The sequence below is a fragment of the Ceratotherium simum genome, chromosome 4 (genome assembly GCF_057802395.1).
Source record: "Ceratotherium simum simum isolate JZ-2026a chromosome 4, ASM5780239v1, whole genome shotgun sequence".
NCBI classification, from domain to species: Eukaryota; Metazoa; Chordata; class Mammalia; order Perissodactyla; family Rhinocerotidae; genus Ceratotherium; species Ceratotherium simum.
The window spans coordinates 3241956-3259489 of NC_141903.1; the positions used below are offsets into that span (position 1 = coordinate 3241956).

At 46.0% G+C, this 17534-nt stretch overlaps 1 protein-coding gene across 6 annotated transcripts in view; it reads left to right on the forward strand.

Annotated features, from left to right (window-relative positions):
- Nucleotides 1-17534, forward strand: part of PHYKPL (5-phosphohydroxy-L-lysine phospho-lyase) — a 28162-nt gene that overhangs the window by 7860 nt on the left and 2768 nt on the right. For 3 of the 6 annotated variants that reach the window (XM_087429267.1, XM_087429268.1, XM_087429265.1), the window contains 5 exons: nucleotides 846-928; nucleotides 1199-1424; nucleotides 13135-13289; nucleotides 13725-13814; nucleotides 15603-16812. In XM_087429267.1, coding sequence (XP_087285393.1) covers nucleotides 846-928; nucleotides 1199-1424; nucleotides 13135-13289; nucleotides 13725-13814; nucleotides 15603-15927 — 879 coding nt within the window. In that variant the 3' untranslated portion in view covers nucleotides 15928-16812. Of the gene's footprint in view, nucleotides 1-845; nucleotides 929-1198; nucleotides 1425-1898; nucleotides 2806-13134; nucleotides 13290-13724; nucleotides 13815-13910; nucleotides 14477-15602; nucleotides 16862-17534 lie in introns of those variants that run through there. The other 3 variants (XM_087429266.1, XM_087429270.1, XM_087429269.1) reach the window with 3 other exon arrangements.

The following is a 17534-nucleotide window of genomic DNA, read 5'->3' on the forward strand; positions in this document are numbered from 1 at the left end:
CACTGAAGGAGTGACAGCTGAACACAGGATGTACAGCAAAGTCAGGCAGGCTGCGAGGCCAGAAAGGTTGGCAGAGCCAGACCAGGGGAGCCTGGCCTGTACGTTTCAGGCTCTGCACCCCCTTACATAAAACCAGAAAAGAGGTTGCTCTGATGGCAACAGAGGTAAGAGACCGGTTTCCCACCCCATCAGCCTTTCCCGCATCCCTGCAGAGCCTCTGAAGCAGCTCCAAGGCAGGACACAGTTTGGAAGTCATGGCTGTGAGCAGAAGGGGTGATTGGGTTTTAAACACGACAGCGATGAGCTTAGTGTCCGGGTTGAGGCATCACCCTGGTAGCCAGTGGAGGGTGGACTGGAAGAGGCGTCCAGTTAGAAGGCGTCTGCAGGAGGCCAAGGCAGAAACCAGCAGATCTGCCAGGAGGCAGGAGCGTCCAGGTGGAGGAGAGTGGATGCGGAGATGTTACAGAGGTAGAGTCAGAGGCTGTGCTGACTGATGGAAAAAGGAGGGGGCTGGTCCAAAGATGGGGGCCAGATTTCTGTCCTAGGTGGGAGGGATGGGAGTCACCAGATGGGGGCAGAGAAGGAACAGGATTACGGGGGAGAAATCAGTGGATTTTGTCTGGGGCATGCTAAGTACAAGCGGTCTGGAGGCATCCAGGTGGTGACAGTTGGTTTGGGGCCTGAAAGAAAACTGAATCACAGACTTCAGATGTGATGTGGAGCCCAAAGTTGGGGCGTAGCGAAGTCAGTAACTCCTCCTGCTTAAACCAACATTAGCAGGATGCACTGAGCTTGCCACTCAGCACCTCCACAGTAGTGTTCGCAAAGTCCTGTCTCATCCACAGATTGCAGCGTTCTTCGCAGAGTCTCTGCCCAGTGTGGGAGGGCAGATCATTCCCCCTGCTGGCTACTTCCTGGAAGTGGCAGAGTAAGTAGGTGGGAGGGGCTGCCCCAAGGAGGGCAGGGCTGTAATGGGGTTTTCCAACCTTTGTTCCAAATTCCAACCTCAGCCTGGCCTGTTTGCCAGGATTTTCAGACAAAGCCCTGAAGAAATAGTGGCCCCAAGAAGGCCAGCCATCTGCCTAAGGCCCCCACCATACTGCTGGCAGATCCAGGATTCAGAGTCCCAAGACCTCCCAGCTCCTGGTCTGATCCCTCTTACCACAGTCCCCCATCAGCCATCTGTCCTCTGCCACAGGCACATCCACAAGGCCGGAGGGGTCTTTGTCGCGGACGAGATTCAAGTGGGCTTTGGCCGAGTAGGCAAGCACTTCTGGGCCTTCCAGCTGCAGGGGGAAGACTTTGTCCCTGACATTGTCACCATGGGCAAGTCCATTGGCAATGGCCACCCTGTAGCCTGCGTGGCCACAACCCAAGCTGTGGCGAGGGCATTTGAAGCCACCAGCGTCGAGTACTTCAACACGGTGAGTGAAGGCTCCAGGGCAAGGGAGTGCCATGGGTTCTGCTGGGTCCCAGAGAGTCTCCTTTTCTTAATGAGCAGAGGCCACAGGCCTAGCACTGTGCCCAGCACAGAGACTTCTAAGATGCCATCCTTGGAGGGTTACCACAGATCAGAGGAAAAAATACACAAAACCTCTTTAAAATTAGCATCAATCCAAAAGCTGTCACAGAGATCATGCCTTATAAAATCTATGGAAAGAATACAAGAGGCCCTCTGTCCATCCCAGCAGAAGCTGCCTGCTGTATGCAGGCCCTGTGCCAGGTGCTGGAGCCAAAGAGCTGACTAAGATGCGTGAGGAACTCGGTCTGTTTGGGTAGTGAATGGTATTGGGGCAGGGTTCACACTGCCATAGGAGCTTAGAGGAGGGCATGGCTCCCTGTCCTTGGGGTACAGGGTGGAGAGCTTTCCCTAAGTGAAGTGGATCCTTCTGTTGCAGGAGAAGCCACAGCATGTTTGGTGGCACCAGGAAAGCAGTCACATGGTGGGTGAGGAGAGCATGGTGGTCACCAGGGGCTTCATCAGAAAGAGCCAAGGAGTCTGGACTGATCCTGAGGGCAGTGAGGAACCATGGAAGGGTTATAACTGGGGAAAGATGAGATCTGAAATACGCTCTAGAAGGATCTCTGGCAATCAGTATGGAGAAAGAACTGGAGGAAGGGAGACTGGTTCAGGCAAGAGAGGAGAAGACCTAAATCTGGGTATGGGCACAGGGAAGAAGAGGAAGGGACAGAGAACAGGGGAAGAACAACTCACTGTGACTTCTCAAAAAAGAGCCAGTTTGAGGGGCCGGCCCTGTGGCGTAGTGGTTAAGTTCACACACTCCGGTTCGGCAGCCCGGGGTTCACAGGTTTGGATCCTGGGTGCAGACCGACGCACCACTTGTCAAGCCATGCTGTGACAGGCGTCCCACATATAAAATAGAGGAAGATGGGCACAGATGTTAGCCCAGGGCCAATCTTCCTCAGCAAAAAGAGGAGGATTGGCAACAGATGTTAGCTCAGGGCTAATCTTCCTCACAAAAAGAAAAAAGAGCAAATTTGAAGTGGGGACTGAAACATGTCAGGATTTGGCAAGATGGTTGAGATTTGGCAGAGAAGGTCATTAAGGGTGAGGGCTGGTGTTTTCAGCAAACCATCATTATATGCCCAGGTGACACATAGACAGAGCCTCTGCCCTGGACACGTTCGCCACAGGGGAAGGGAGACTCATAGACACCTGCTCGCATTGGCGTGGAGAAGGGGTTAATGGAAGTAGTGCATTCGCAGCTCTATAACTGCACAAGGGGCTCCAGGCAGAAGGGCGGAGAAGAGCATGGGACAAGCAGTGGATGCTTCGTGTGGATGGTGAGTCTGAGGAGAGCTGAGTCTGGGAGGATGAGGGGAATTAGTCCTGTGAGGAGGAAGGGAGTGTGTTGTGTTAAGTGAAGACAAACAAGCCAGTGGAGCATCGTCCTGAGTTTTGTTTCTTTCTTTGTCTTATTTGAAGTGCCCATAGTTAGATTGTGTAATCCTTGGTTCCTGAAAGACTCATCATCTGTCCTTGTGTCACCCTCTTTTAGTTGATCAGTTAATCAGTTACTTTTATTAATGTCATAAGCATCCAAGAGGCCATCATCCCAAATAAAAGTTAGGACCTTGACAATAACCTGCCTTTATCCATATGGTTTGCCCCCAGTCCTATCTGCTTGCCTCCCTTACCCCAGGTAACCATCACTCTGAATCCCATGTTATTTATTCTAGTTGTTACTAAGGATCATCCATATTGCTTGTCACTGAAGTTCATTTGTTTTGAATGCTTTATAATATCCCATTGTATAAATATACAAGTTTATTCATCCATTCCTGTTGATGTGCTTTGGGCTTGTTCCATGTCTTTTGCTATTATGAACAGGGCTGCTATGAACAATTTGTATAAGTCTCTGTTGAGCATGTACAAGAGTTTTTCTTAAGAATATACCTAAGAGTGGAATTGCTAATCATAGAGTCTGCGTTCATCCTCCATTTTAAGAGATAATGACTTCTGTTTTCCACAGTAGTTCACAAGTTAGCACCCTACCAGCAGTGTATAAGAGATTCTGTAGGTCTACATCCTCATCAACAACTGTTCATTTCTGCCAATCAAGTGGGGTGTAAAATGGTGTTCCCTCGAATCAGCAAATGATCTTGATATGCCATTCCCTGATTTCAAATTATGTGAAACATCTCTTCATGTTTATTGGCCATGTGTTTCCTCTTCTGTGAAATTAGCCCTGAGCTAAGATCCGTTGCCAATCCTCCTCTTTTTGCTGAGGAAGATTGGCCCTGAGCTAACATCTGTGCCCATCTTCCTCTATTTTATATGTGGGACGCCTGCCACAGCATGGCTTGATAAGTGGTGTGTAGGTCTGCACCTGGGATCTAAACCCACGAATCCCGGGCTGCTGAAGCAGAGCACACAAACTTAACCACTACGCCATCGGGCTGGCCCCTCTTTTGCCCATTTTTTGATTGAGTTACTACTGCTTTTCTTATTTATTTGTGGGAGTTTTTTGTGTCTATGTATATGTATGTGTGTATGTATATATGTGCATTTGTACATATACACATATATTTTTTTATATATATATTTTTTGTGTGTGTGTGAGGAAGATCAGCCCTGAGCTAACATCTGCCAATCCTCCTCTTTTTTTGCTGCTGAGGAAGACTGGCCCTGGGCTAACATCCATGCCCATCTTCCTCTACTTTACATGGGATGCTGCCACAGCATGGCTTGCCAAGCGGTGCATCGGTGCGCACCTGGAATCTGAACTGGCGAACCCTGGGCCGCCACAGCACAGTGCACACACTTAACCGCTTGCGCCACCAGGCCAGCCCCATATATATATTCTTGATACTAATCCTTTGTCAGCTATGTTGTGAATATGTTCATCCAGTTTATAACTTGTCCTTTCACTTCCTTTACATATTTTCTGATGAATCAAAGTTTTTAATTTTAGCATGGTCAGCTACATCAATCTTTTCTTTTATTGACAGTTCTTTTTGTGTCTTAAGAAATCTCTTCCCACACCTATGGTCTACAAGATATTCATGTGCATTTTCTAATAAATATTTTAACATTTTGTTTTGACATGTAAGTCCTTAATCCATCTGGAGTTGATTTTTGTATGTGGTTTGAAACAGGAATCACGTTTCATCCTTTCTGCATGTGAATAACATTTTTTTAGCTCCCTTTATTCCCCATTGATCTGACATGCTACCTCTGTTATATAACCAAAGTTAAAAGTGAGCAGGGCTGTTTCTGGGCTCTTATGTCTACTCTTCTGGTCAAGTTGTCTGTCTGTTCCTGTACCACATTGCTTTATTACTAGAGCTTCACAATACATTCTGATATCTGGTAAAAAAAGGTCTCCTTTGGCCTGTTTTTTCTTGTTCAGAAGAGTTCTGGCCATTTCTGGACCTTTATTTTTATTGAAATTTTAAAGTTATGTTTAAACATTTTATGAACAACTCTGTTGGGATTTTGATATGGGAATTACTTGAATCTATAGGTGAATCTGAACAGAATTTATTTATATTATTGAATCTTCCTATTCATGAACATGGTATACCTCTCCATGTTTTATAATTTCCCCTGTATAGATCTTGTACATCAATAGATTTATTCCTAGATATTTGAAACTTTCTGTCATAAATAGTGACCTCTCTTTGTCTGTCTACTCTTTGCTGCTGGTGTATAAAATACAGAGTTTTGTATATTAATCTTTTATCAACCCCCTTGCTAAACTCTTCTATTTTTTCTAATAATTTGTAGGCAGACCTTTTGTTTCTTGTTTTTCCTATGTAAAAAATCATATCTTCTCCAAATAATGCCAGTTGTTTTATTGCACTGGGTGAGACTTCCAATACATGGTTGAAAACAAATGGTGACAGTGGGCATACTTGTCCAGTTTATAGGAATGCTTATACTACTTATCCATCTAGGATAATGTTTGGTCTAGGTTTTTATTTTATCTTTTATTTTTTTTTTATCTTTACATTTTTTTATTCTTTTTATATTTTTTATTTTATTCTTTTATTTTCTTTTATTCTTTACAAGGTTAAGAAAATTTCCTTCTATTCCTAACTTACTAAGACATGTTATTTTGAATAGGTGTTGAATTTTATCCTCTTCTTTTTATGCATCTATTGAAGTCATTTTTTTCCCTTTTAATCTGTTAATATGTTGAATTATATTTATGAATTTCCTAACATTAAACTATCTTTGCATACCTGGGACAAATCCAACTTGGACATGGAGTATTATAATTTTTATACACTATTTGCTTATATTTTATTTATGAATTTGGCATCTATTTTCAGGAGTAAAATGTGACTGTCATTGTTTTCTTTTCTTTTTTTTGTGAGGAAGATCAGCACTGAGCTAACATGGGATGCCAATCCTCCTCTTTTTTGCTGAGGAAGATTGGCATTGGGCTAACATCCACGCCCATCTTCCTCTACTTTATATGGGATGCCGCCACAGCATGGCTTGACAAGCAGTGCATCAGTGCATGCCCGGGATCCAAACCAGCGAACCCCGGGCCGCCACAGCAGAGCACGCGCACTTAACCACTGCGCCACTGGGCTGGCCCCTCATTTTTTTCTTATAATATCTTTGGTTTTGGTATCTGGGTTATACCAGCCTTGTAGATGAGTTGGGAAGTATTTCTTCTTTCCCTTTTACATAAAATTGGGATAATCTGTTCTTTGAAAGTTTGGTAACTACCTATAAAACCATCTGGGCCTTGTATTTTCTTTGTTGGAAGATGCTTAATTGCTGCTTCAATTTCTTTAAAAGTTATATAGGACTTCAAGCTTTTCATTTCTTCTTGGGTTAGTTCTAGTGAGTTATATTTTCCTAGGAGTTTGTCTCTTTCATCTTAGTGTTCAAAATTGTTGACATATGGTTATTGTATCTTTTTTTCGTGAGGAACGTTAGCCCTGAGCTAACATCTGTTGCCAGTCCTCCTCTTTTTGCTGAGGAAGATTGGCCCTGGGCTAACATCCATGCCCATCTTCCTCTACTTTTTTTACATAAAGTAAAAAAAGTTCTTTTTTTACTTTTTTCTACTTCCTCTACATAAGCGGTACGTAGGTCCGCACCCGGGATCTGAACCTGTGAACCCCCGGCCCCCAAAGCAGAGTGCACACACTTAAGCACTACACCACTGGGCCAGCCCCTCTTAATATCTTTTTAATCTTTATCATTATGTTCCCTTTTCATTTACAGTATTGTTTGAGTCCCTTCTTCTCTTGTTTTCTATTCTGCTTTCTTTGGGGTTTGTTATGTTGTTTTCTAATTTCTTAAGACAGATACTTAACTGTTTTCTCTATTAATATAAATATTTAAGCCTATAAATTTCCCTCAAGCACAACTTTTACTGTATCCCACAAATTTTAATATATACTGTTCATTATCACAGAGGTTCTCAAAAATGTGATCCAGACCCTGAGGATCTCCAAGACCATTTCAGGGATCTGCAAAGTAAGAACTACTTTGATAATAATACACATTATTTGCCTTTTTCACTCTCATCCTCTCACAGTTATGCAATGGAGTGTCCCAGAGGTTACATGATGCATGTGATACCACAGCAGATTGAATGCTGAAACAAATGTGAGACTCCAGTTGTCTTTAATTAGCCCAGATATTTAGGAGATTTGCAAACATGTACAAATAAGGCCACTTCTAATTTTTTTTTTTGGTAAATATAGTTATTTTTCATAAATATGTGTTATGATAACGTGCAATGGGTTTTTAAATTACTTTTAAATGGCATATTTAAAATTATTATTTTGATGTTAATATTTTTCAAATTTCTGTTTTAATTTCTATACAGTAAATATTAATAAATATAACCCATGCAAACAAAAGCTCTTTGGGTTCCAGAATAATTTTTGAGAGTGTAAAGCGATTCCAAGAACAAAAGTTTGAGAACCACTGCATTATCATTCAATTTTAAGTTTACAAATCTTTTTATTAACTTCTTACCAATAACACTGAAGTCAAAGGTCATGTCTTGTGTGATGTTTACTCTTTGATACTTATTCTGTAAAATGTGTTCAGGTGATCTGGTACTTGATTGTTCTACATGTCCTTGAGAAAAATGCATTTTCTCTAAATGTTTGCAGAACTCTGTAAATGTCTCTTAGGTCACACTTGTTAATTGTGTTGTTTGAATCTCCTATATTCATGCTGGATTTTTTTTTCTACTTATTCATAATTGATGGGGCCGGCCCTGTGGCGTAGTGGTTAAGTGCGCATGTTCCACTGCTGGTGGCCCGGGTTCGGATCCCAGGCACGCACCAAGGCACCGCTTGTCAGGCCATGCTGTGGCGGCGTCCCATATAAAGTGGAGGAAGATGGGGACAGATGTTAGCCCAAGGCCAGTCTTCCTCAGCAAAAAGAGGAGGATGGGCATGGATGTTAGCTCAGGGCTGATCTTCCTCACACAAAAAATAAATAAATAATTGAGAACTGTGTATTCAAATCTCACACTATAATGAAAAACTGATCGAATTCCCTGTAATACTATCAACTTTTGCTTCATATATTTTGAGGCTATTAAGTATATACATATTTTTTATTTCTATATGTTCATTGGGAATTGAATCCTTTTTTTTAAGGTATAATTGACACATAAGATTATATAGTTTCAGGTGTACACAACATAATGATTTGATATTTGTATATATTGTGAAATGATCACCACAATAAGTCTAGTTAACATCCATCACCACACATAATGACAATTTTTTTTCTTGTGATGAGAACTTTTTAAGATCTACTCTCTCAGCAACTTTCAAATATATAGTACAGTATTATTAACTATAGTCACCATGCTGTACATTACATCCCCAGGACTTATTGATTTTATAACTGGAATTTTCTACCTTTTGACCACCTTCACCCATTTCCCCCACCCTCTTTGTCTTTGTCTTTTGATAATTTGGTTGTTGTGTCTAGGTATGGCACTCACTAGTTTATTCTACTTGGAGTCCATTGAGCTCCTCGGATGTGTAGATTGTTGTCGGGTTTGTTTTTGTTATTATTTTTAATCAAATCTGGGAAGTTTTTGACCATTATTTCTTCAGATTTTCTTTCTTTCCCTTTCTCTCCTCTCCACCTGGAACTCCCCTTTGCATATGTTGGTATGCTTGATTGTGTCCTGAGGCTCTCTTCATTTTTTTCATTCTTTTTTCTTTCTGGTTTTCAGACTACAATCTCAATTGACAGATCTTCCAGTTCACTGATTCTTTCATCTGCCTGCCCAAATCTGCTGCTGAGCCTCTCTAGTAAATTTTTCATTTCAGTTACTTATGCTTTTCAACTACAGAATATCTATTTGGTTCTTTTCAATGATTTTTCTTTATTGATATTCTATATTTGGCAAGACGTCCTTTTCATGCTTTGCTTTTTAGTTCTTTTTTTTTGTGAGGAAGATCAGCCCTGTGCTAACATCTGCCAATCCTCCCCCCCACCTTTTTCTTTTCTTGTTGAGGAAGACTGGCCCTGGACTAACATCCGTGCCCATCTTCCTCCACTTTATATGGGATGCCACCACAGCATGGCTTGCCAAGCGGTGCTTTGGTGCACACCTGGGATCCGAACCGGCAAACCCCGGGCCTCCCCAGTGGGATGCGCACACTTAACCGCTTACGCCACCAGGCCGGCCCCTTTAGCTCTTTACATACGATTTCCTTTAGTTTTTTTTTTTTTTTAACATATTTATAACATTTGATTTAAAGTCTTTGTCTAATAAGGCCAACATCTGGGCTTCCTCAGGGACAGTTTCTAGTGATTGCTTTCTTCCCCCCTTGTATATGGGCATGCTTTCCTCTTTCTGTGCATGTTTCATAATTTTCTCTTGAAAACTTGACATTTTAAATAATATGATGTGGCAACTTTGGAAATTATATTCCCTCCTCGTGGTTTGTTGTTGTTGCTTTCTCTTGTTGTTTGTATAGTGCCTTTTCTGAAAGAATTCTGTAAAGTCTGTGGTTTTTTGTTTGTTCGTTTTTTTGTGAGGAAGATCAGCCCTGAGCTAACATCCATGCTAATCCTCCTCTTTTTGCTGAGGAAGACCGGCTCTGAGCTAACATCTATTGCCAATCCTCCTCTTTTTTTCCCCAAAGCCCCAGTGGATAGTTGTATGTCATAGCTGCACATCCTTCTAGTTGCTGTATGTGGGACGCAGCCTCAGCATGGCCTGAGAAGCGGTGCATCAGTGCGCACCTGGGATCCGAACCTGGGCCGTCAGTAGCGGAGCGCGCGGACTTAACTGCTAAGCCACAGGGCCGGCCCCGTGTTGTTTGATAAAGTCATGCATAATCGCTGTAATCTCTGCTTGGTTAGCTCTCGGTGATCATCTAATGATTAGACAGACATCTCCTTAAATGCCTGGAACCAAGTAGTCTCTCAGCTTTGACAAGCAGCTGTGTGTGTGTGTTGGGACATGCCTTCAACACTCAGCCAAGTTTACAACTCTATCTTAGCCTTTACTTCCTCCTCCTGCACAGCCTCCAAGTAGGCAGTGGTGAGAGCTTAGAGCTTTGCAGGTCTTTCCTAAACATGCACATAGCACTGGGCATGAACATATCCCTAGGCATATGCATGGCCTTCTAGATTCCCAGGACTGTGTCAAAGCTTTTGTTCATTTTCTTTCTATTGTTCCTCTGGGGTGATCTCGGGGGCAAGACCTATGTATTGTGCTAGTTCAGCATCTTGGCCAGGTCATGATTCTAAACCAAAGATGCTATTACTAGATAGACACTCCACCTTTTAATGAGTTCACAGTTAATATATTATACGATAAGTAGGATCAATCCATCCCTTGTGTCCATTCCACACATAATGTTTTGGACATATCAGAAAGCTGCCTCATAGCAGAATCACCTAGGAAGCTTTTTTATGATCTCAAGTATGGAGCACTGCCTGTACACTTTCAAGGTGGTCTACAGGATACCACTACATACCCATTAGAATGGCTACAATTTAACAGACTGACAGGGGCCGGCCCAGTAGTGCAGCAGTTAAGTGTGCATGCTCTGCTTTGGCGGCCCAAGGGTTCGCAGGTTCCGTTCCCTGGTGCGCACTGACGCCCCACTTGTCAAGCCATGCTGTGGCAGTGTCCCATATAAAGTAGAGGAGGATGGGCACGGATGTTAGCCCAGGACCAATCTTCCTCAGCCAAAAAGGGGAGGATTGGCATCCCATGTTAGCTCAGGGCTGATCTTCCTCACAAAAAAAAAGACTGACAATTCCAAATGTTTTTGACAACGTGGAGCAACTGGAATTTCATAGACTAATGGTAGGAATGTACTATGGCACAACCACTTTGGAAAACAGTTTCACAGTTTTTTATAAAGTTAAACATACATTTATCATAAAACCCAGTAGTTTCACTCCTAGGTATTTACCCAAGAGAAATGAGAATGTGTGTCTACAAAAAGATTTGTTATAATTGTTCATAACAGTTTTATTCATAATAGTCAAAAATCAAAATAACCCAAGGGTCCATCAAGAGGAGATTGGATAAACAAATTGTGGTATGTCCATACAATGAAATACTGTGTAGCAACAAACTACTGATACACATAATAATATGGATAAATTTCAAAAACATGCTGAGCAGAAGCAGCCAGGCACAAATATTCTGGGATTCCATCCATATGAAATTCTGGAAAAGGCAAAAGCAATAGTGACAGAAAGCAGGTCAGCAGTTGCCTGGGCCAGCGGTGGAGTGGGGCACATGGAACTTTGGGGAGTGATGGAAATGTTTTATATCTTCATTGTGGTGGAGGCTCCAGAAGTATATACATTTGTCAAATCACACTGAACTATACACTTTAAATATACAATCATGCATCACTTAACGAACAGGATAGGTTCTGAGAAATGCCTCACTAGACGATTTTGTCATAGTGTGCCCATCATAGAGTATACTGACACAAACCTAGATGATATAGCCTACCACACACCTCAGCTCTATAGCCTACCACACACCTCAGCTCTATGGTACTAATCTTATGGGACCTCCCTTGTCCTCGTATATGTGGTCCTTCATTGACCAAAACGTTGTTACATGGTGTCTGATTGTATGCAGTTTATTGTATGTAAATTATCTCAATAAAGTTCATGTTTTTCTAGTTTTTTTTTTTTTTTTTTTGCTGAGGAAGATTTGCCCTGAGCTAACATCCGTTGCCTATCTTTCTTTTTTGCAGAGGAAGATCTGCCCTGAGCTAACATCTGTCACCACCCTTCCTCTATTTTGTATGTGGGCTGCCACCACATGGCCACTGACAAGTGGTGTAGGTCCGTGCCTGGGAACCAAACCTGGGCCGCCAAAGCAGAGCGTGGCAAACTGAACCACTAGGCCACCAGGGCTGGCCCAAGTTGATATTTTTTTTAAGATGTAGTTTGAAAATAAATAGGGGCCAGCCTGGTGGCATAGTGGTTAAGTTTGCACATTCCACTTCGGCAGCCCGGGGTTTGCCAGTTCGGATCCTGGGCGCAGACCTACTCACCGCTCATTAAGCCATGCTGAGGCGGCATCCCACATAGGAGTACAACTCTACAGCTGTGATACACAACTATGTACTGGGGCTTTGGGGAGAAAAAAGAAAAAAGAAGAAGATTGGCAACAGATGTTAGCACAGGGCCAATCTTCCTCAAATAAATAAAGGGGCTGGCCCCATGGCCTAGAGGTTCAAGTTCCGCATACTCTGCTTCAGCGGCCTGGGTTCACAGGTTCAGACCCTGGGTGCAGACCTACACCACTTGTCAGCCATGCTGTGGTGGCAACCCACATAGAAAATAGAGGAAGACTGACATGGTTGTTAGTTCAGGGCTAATCTTCCTCAGCAAAAAAAAAAAAACAAAAAGATGATCTGCAGGAGACACCCCTGCTTGTGACTCTGCAGCACACATCCCCATTCAGACACCTGCGGGGGCCAGGTGAAGGGAAGAAAGTCAAAGCACTCAGAGTGCCTGAAGGCGACAGCTGATGCCCAGTGTAGTGTGATAGGCCAGGTTTGTTGTAAGCTGGAAATACATATGTTTGTGTAAAGTCTCTTAGTTTAAAACATTAGCAGCTAATTCAAAATTTTTAATAATGCCACACAAGCCAAACAAAATGACTCTTTATGCTGCACATGGCCCACAGGCAGCCAACTTGTGGTCTGTGCCCTAAAATCTGCCCTGGGCTCAGCCAGCAGTCATGAGCTTGAACCACAGAGTGACTTTTCCTGGGTGTGGCCCTAGCACGTTGCTCTTGACCCGCCTTGGAGGAGGTGATGGGAACTAATCCAATGTGGATCTGGGCCCAGCCCGTGAGATGGGGCCCCAAAGCCTCTGGACAAAAACCAGCTCTATGGCAGTGCACAGTACACCCTTTTCTCCAGTTCTGCATCTTCTCGGGGCTCTTACTGCACCCCCGACCTGGACTGCAGTCACATTAGCAACTGGAAAGGTGGGACAGACCATGGGGGCCTCAGGAGAACCCCATTTACTGCTGATCACTCTGAGCCCTGAGAGCTTCAGGCCTGTGCTCTCATCACTGCCCTTGGAATGTGTGTGGCAGTTGTGCTGCCCTCACCGTCACTGGGGCATGGCCCTTTGTTGGGTGTCTGATGTGCCTTTGTCCCTCGACTCAGTTTGGGGGCAGCCCAGTGTCCTGTGCTGTGGGGCTGGCCGTCCTGGAAGTCTTAGAGAAAGAGCAGCTGCAGGCTCATGCCACCTGTGTGGGCAGCTTCCTGATGGACCTCCTCGGGCAGCAGAAAGCCAAACATCCCATCATCGGGGACATCAGGTGAGGCTCGGGCAGCAGTCACCACTAACTGCGCACCTGCCAGGGGCCAGGCATGGTTTCTTCTTCTACCTCATAACCACCTAACCAGCTGGGATGGGGGAATTGTTATCTCCACTCTACAGAGTAGGAACTGAAGCACTAAGAGGTGCTGTTGCCCAAGATGGTACTTCAGTGGGGGGTGGAGGGTGAGCCAGGATCAAACTGAGCTCTGACCACTAGCCTTTCCTCTGTCCACACCAAGGCCCCCCTCGCCATCATAGTTCCTTCTTGAAACTGTTTCACAACCCTGAGGGTTCTTCCGGCTCTCAGCCTCCTAGGAGGCAAAGGTACAAGCCCTGGTGGACTTTCCAATGTGGGCTTGGCTGAGGCCCAGAGGATACGAGCCAGCCTGTGGTCCCTCAGGCTGACCTCCTGAGATGTTGCCTTCTGCTCCAGGGGCGTTGGGCTCTTCGTTGGTGTGGATCTGATCAAAGATGAGGCCACAAGGACGCCAGCAACTGAAGAGGCTGACTACTTGGTGTCCAGGTACTTTTTCTTGAGACAAGCTTCCTTTGTGGTGTTTAGAGCCCTGATGGAAGGAGCCTCCCCTCTTGCCTCTCCTCTCATCCACTGTGTTCCCAGGCACTCTAGGCCCACAGAGAGTTGACTGAAGGAGGCGGCATCTGGGCTTCTGAGCGGGGAGGGGGCAGCCAGTCTGTGTGGCCGTCCGCTCTGCCCAGTGCCTGGCAGCAAAGCCTTCAGATGGGCACGGGCCGATCGCAGCCTGAGCAGCCGCCTCTGCTGAGAATGCCGAAGCTGGAGGGGCTCTCGGTCCCGGGCAGTCCCAACATCGTGACCCAGGCTGCCCAAGGGAAGCACCTTCACCAGAGCCACACTAGGGTTGTGGCAGAACCAGAATCTGGGCTCCCCATTCCCAGAGTGACAGGTCTTGGGGGAATGTGGATGACTCAGAAGCCCCTGCCCCAGCTGTCTGCATGTTCTTTCACTTGAACCCAGGCAGGAATTGAGCCTCAGGACCCTCCCTCTTCTTGTTTGTTTGTAACTCTCTTTTTATCTCCATTCCTCACTCCTACCCCCTTCCCGCACCTTGGAAAACCCTTCTAACACTTGACGTGTCCTTATTCCAATTGTGAACCTTGCATCATTCTGTGTTTCAAATTGACATAAAACGTACTGATGTAAAAATCTTTCCTGCCACTTGGTTTTTGAGACTGACCCCTCCTAAATGGCCGTCCAGTCCCTGCCTTCTCTACTGGCCAGGCACATGGCCAGCTCACCCACCCATTCCCCCAGGGAGTCTCAGGACTCAAGCATTCAGAATGGTCGGTGGGAAGGAGGGAGCCAGATCAGCAGCGAGCCTGACCTCCTCCACCTCACAAACACCCTGGTGGTTTCTCCAGCTCAGAGAGGACACTAGAACCAGGGCTGGGTCTTTCACTTGCAGTCACCCTGTGGGTGGCTGGGTAGGATTCTGGATTTGAAGTCCAGACCTTGTTCTTTCTAGCACAGCCATAGTCAGTGCCAGGAAGAACAGGATGGGAGAAAGGAGCCGGAAGGCAGACTGAGGACACCCTGCTCCCGGCAAAACTTAAGCAATATAATGAATAAAAAAAGGGATGGGGGGTCAGAGAGTGTAAATACAATCACATCAGACCCCTTCTCTCAGTGGCCAAAATACCTTTCTAGGTTAAAAGTGTAAATATGGAATATTAAAAATGATTCTTAGGCACTGATGTTAAGGAGAGTAAAGTCATCTTCCTAAAAAAAAGCAGAAATTAAAACTGGGTAGTCCTCTGGGATTGCAAGAGTCCCTGTGGGCAGGAGCAGAAACAGGGTTGGCAGGGAAGTTACTGAAGCTAGGTGAGGGGTACATGGGCTTCATTACACTACTCTGTAAATGTTGAACCTTTTCCATATAAAAAGTAAACCATACACATCACAAACCCTAAGATCAAAAATACAGGGAGGCTTGCTGTCCACACTGTCCCCCTGTGGCTAGTCCTGGGCTGACCTAGACTGGGGCTCCACGTATGGATGAGGCAAGGCCCCTGCTCTGGGGAGCAGGCTCGGGGCCAGTTGTAGGGCACCCCAGGCAGGGGGCCATTGATGCTGGGCCACAAAGGATGGACAGGAGCTTGGGAGGGGGTAGCCAATGCCATGTCCTAGTGGGAACTGCCCTGTGAGGGGCTCCAAGGGCAGTGTGGCTGGAGCCCCAGCCACGAGGCCAAGGCCAGGCTGAGGAAGGCCTTGAAGGCCATGTGAAGGGCCTTTGGCTGGTGGGCAGCAGGGCCCTGCTGTGTCCTGTCCTCACAGGCTAAAGGAGAACTACATTTTGCTGAGCACTGATGGCCCCGGGAGGAATGTCCTGAAGTTTAAGCCCCCAATGTGCTTCAGCTTGGACAATGCACGACACGTGGTGGCAAAGCTGGACGCCATCCTGACAGGTGAGCTTGGAGCCCAAGGGGCAGCTGACCATGTTTCTAGAACCCAACCTGAAGTCACTAGAACCTTCCAGCATGCCCAAGGAGGGGGCACAACAGCTGAGTCAGGTGTCCTCTGGACAGCGCAGGGAGCAAGGAGAGAGGTCCTCCTGGCCCAGGCCTCCCCTATTCCTGCCTGGGCCTGGAGGGCTTCCTGAGAACTGGGTAGGTAGAAACTGAGCCACCCCCCCACCCTGCCTGGGCAGGCACCCGTGTGGGGTGCAGGACTAGGGAAGCAGGGCTTGGGTTTATCCAGCCATTAGAACTACAGTGGGAGACCTGGTTATGTGTCCTTAAAGCCACTGTGAGATGTGGCTGGCAGGACCTTTATGCTTTGCTTGAGGCTAGGGTCACCCTCAGCTGCTGAGTGGCTGAAATGAGATTTGCACCAGGATTGAGTGAATGCAAAATGCAATTCTTCTCCGCATTCCCAATCACCTAGGATGTCAAGGTCAGCCCAGCGTCTCCTCCAAATCCATTTACAAATTAATCTTAATAAGCAAAATCCTATCTCCTGGTAGAGATCAGAGCAGCCCAGCAAGCAGCCCATGTCTTTCAGCTCTGGGTTACTTCACTGCTGCCCCCAGGGCCCTGAAGCTAAGGGAACCCAATTCCTCCTAGACACAATCAGAGATGGTGCGAGACCTGCTGGCGGAAGGGAGGGTATTTGCCAGCAGGCTAGGGGAGGAGAGGCTGACTAGGCACAGAACTAGCTTAGGTTTCCTTTTCAGAGGCTTCAGTTGAGCCTGGAAGTCACAGGCAATCTGAGGGCTGGCTTTGTCCTTTCAGGAGATTGTTGCTGACCCTGTAGCTGGTGGCCCATACACATGGGTAAAGGGTGGGACATGGGCCTGTCCAGGGGGCCCAATATCCAAACTGCCATCCCAGAAGCTTGGACACTGAAGGCAGCAGGAGTCTTCAGAGGACAAAAGTTAACCAGCTTGGGTGGCTCGCTGGTCTTTTTCAGACATGGAACATAAGGTGAGAAGTTGTGAGACCCTGAGGCTCCAGGCCTGAGGCAGCCCTGCTGAGTCCTTCTCTAGGTGAGTGGGTCTTGCTTCTCTTAGAGACCCAGAACTGGGGTCCTTACCATCAGCAGCAGCTCCTTCACTCCTCAGCAAGCCAAACCTTTCCCACATGTTAGTTTCAACACTGAAAGGCTCTGGCTGCCTTGGAGTCTCTCCAGCTACTCCCTACCAAAAAGTCTCCAAAATACTTAGTTTGCATTTAATAGCTACAGCAAGAGGGCTTGAGCAGGAACAGCCATTTCTTCCCCCCAGCCAGTTCCTTCTGGAGGTGAGGGGGAAACAAAACTCCCTTTGCCAGGCTTCATCCACCTAGAGCTCCAGCCTGCTGCTGCCTCCTGCAACCAGCTAGGTCCTAGGCCTCAACCACCAGATTTGGGGTGCTCTAGTTCAGCCAGCAAATAGGCACTGCCAGAGCAGGCTGTTACGTACGTGCTGACCAGGAGGGAGCACCATTGTGCCCAAACCCAGCTGGCCCATGACACTGTCCTTGCTGGAAGACAGAGAATCCCACTTCCATTGCCAAGTCAAGACAGGCTTTGCAAGGTGCCCCAGAGTCTCACTGCAGCATCCCCACTGGGGGTGTTAACCCTCACTGTACCATCTTCATCCCCTTGAACAGTTGCCTCAAACCGTCAGGCCATTTCCTTTTTCAAAGGGGCTCAATTCTTAGGCAGGGTAGAGTCATTAAAGGAAAACTAACCAAGGACGTGGAGAATGTGTGGTTATGCCCAACAGGA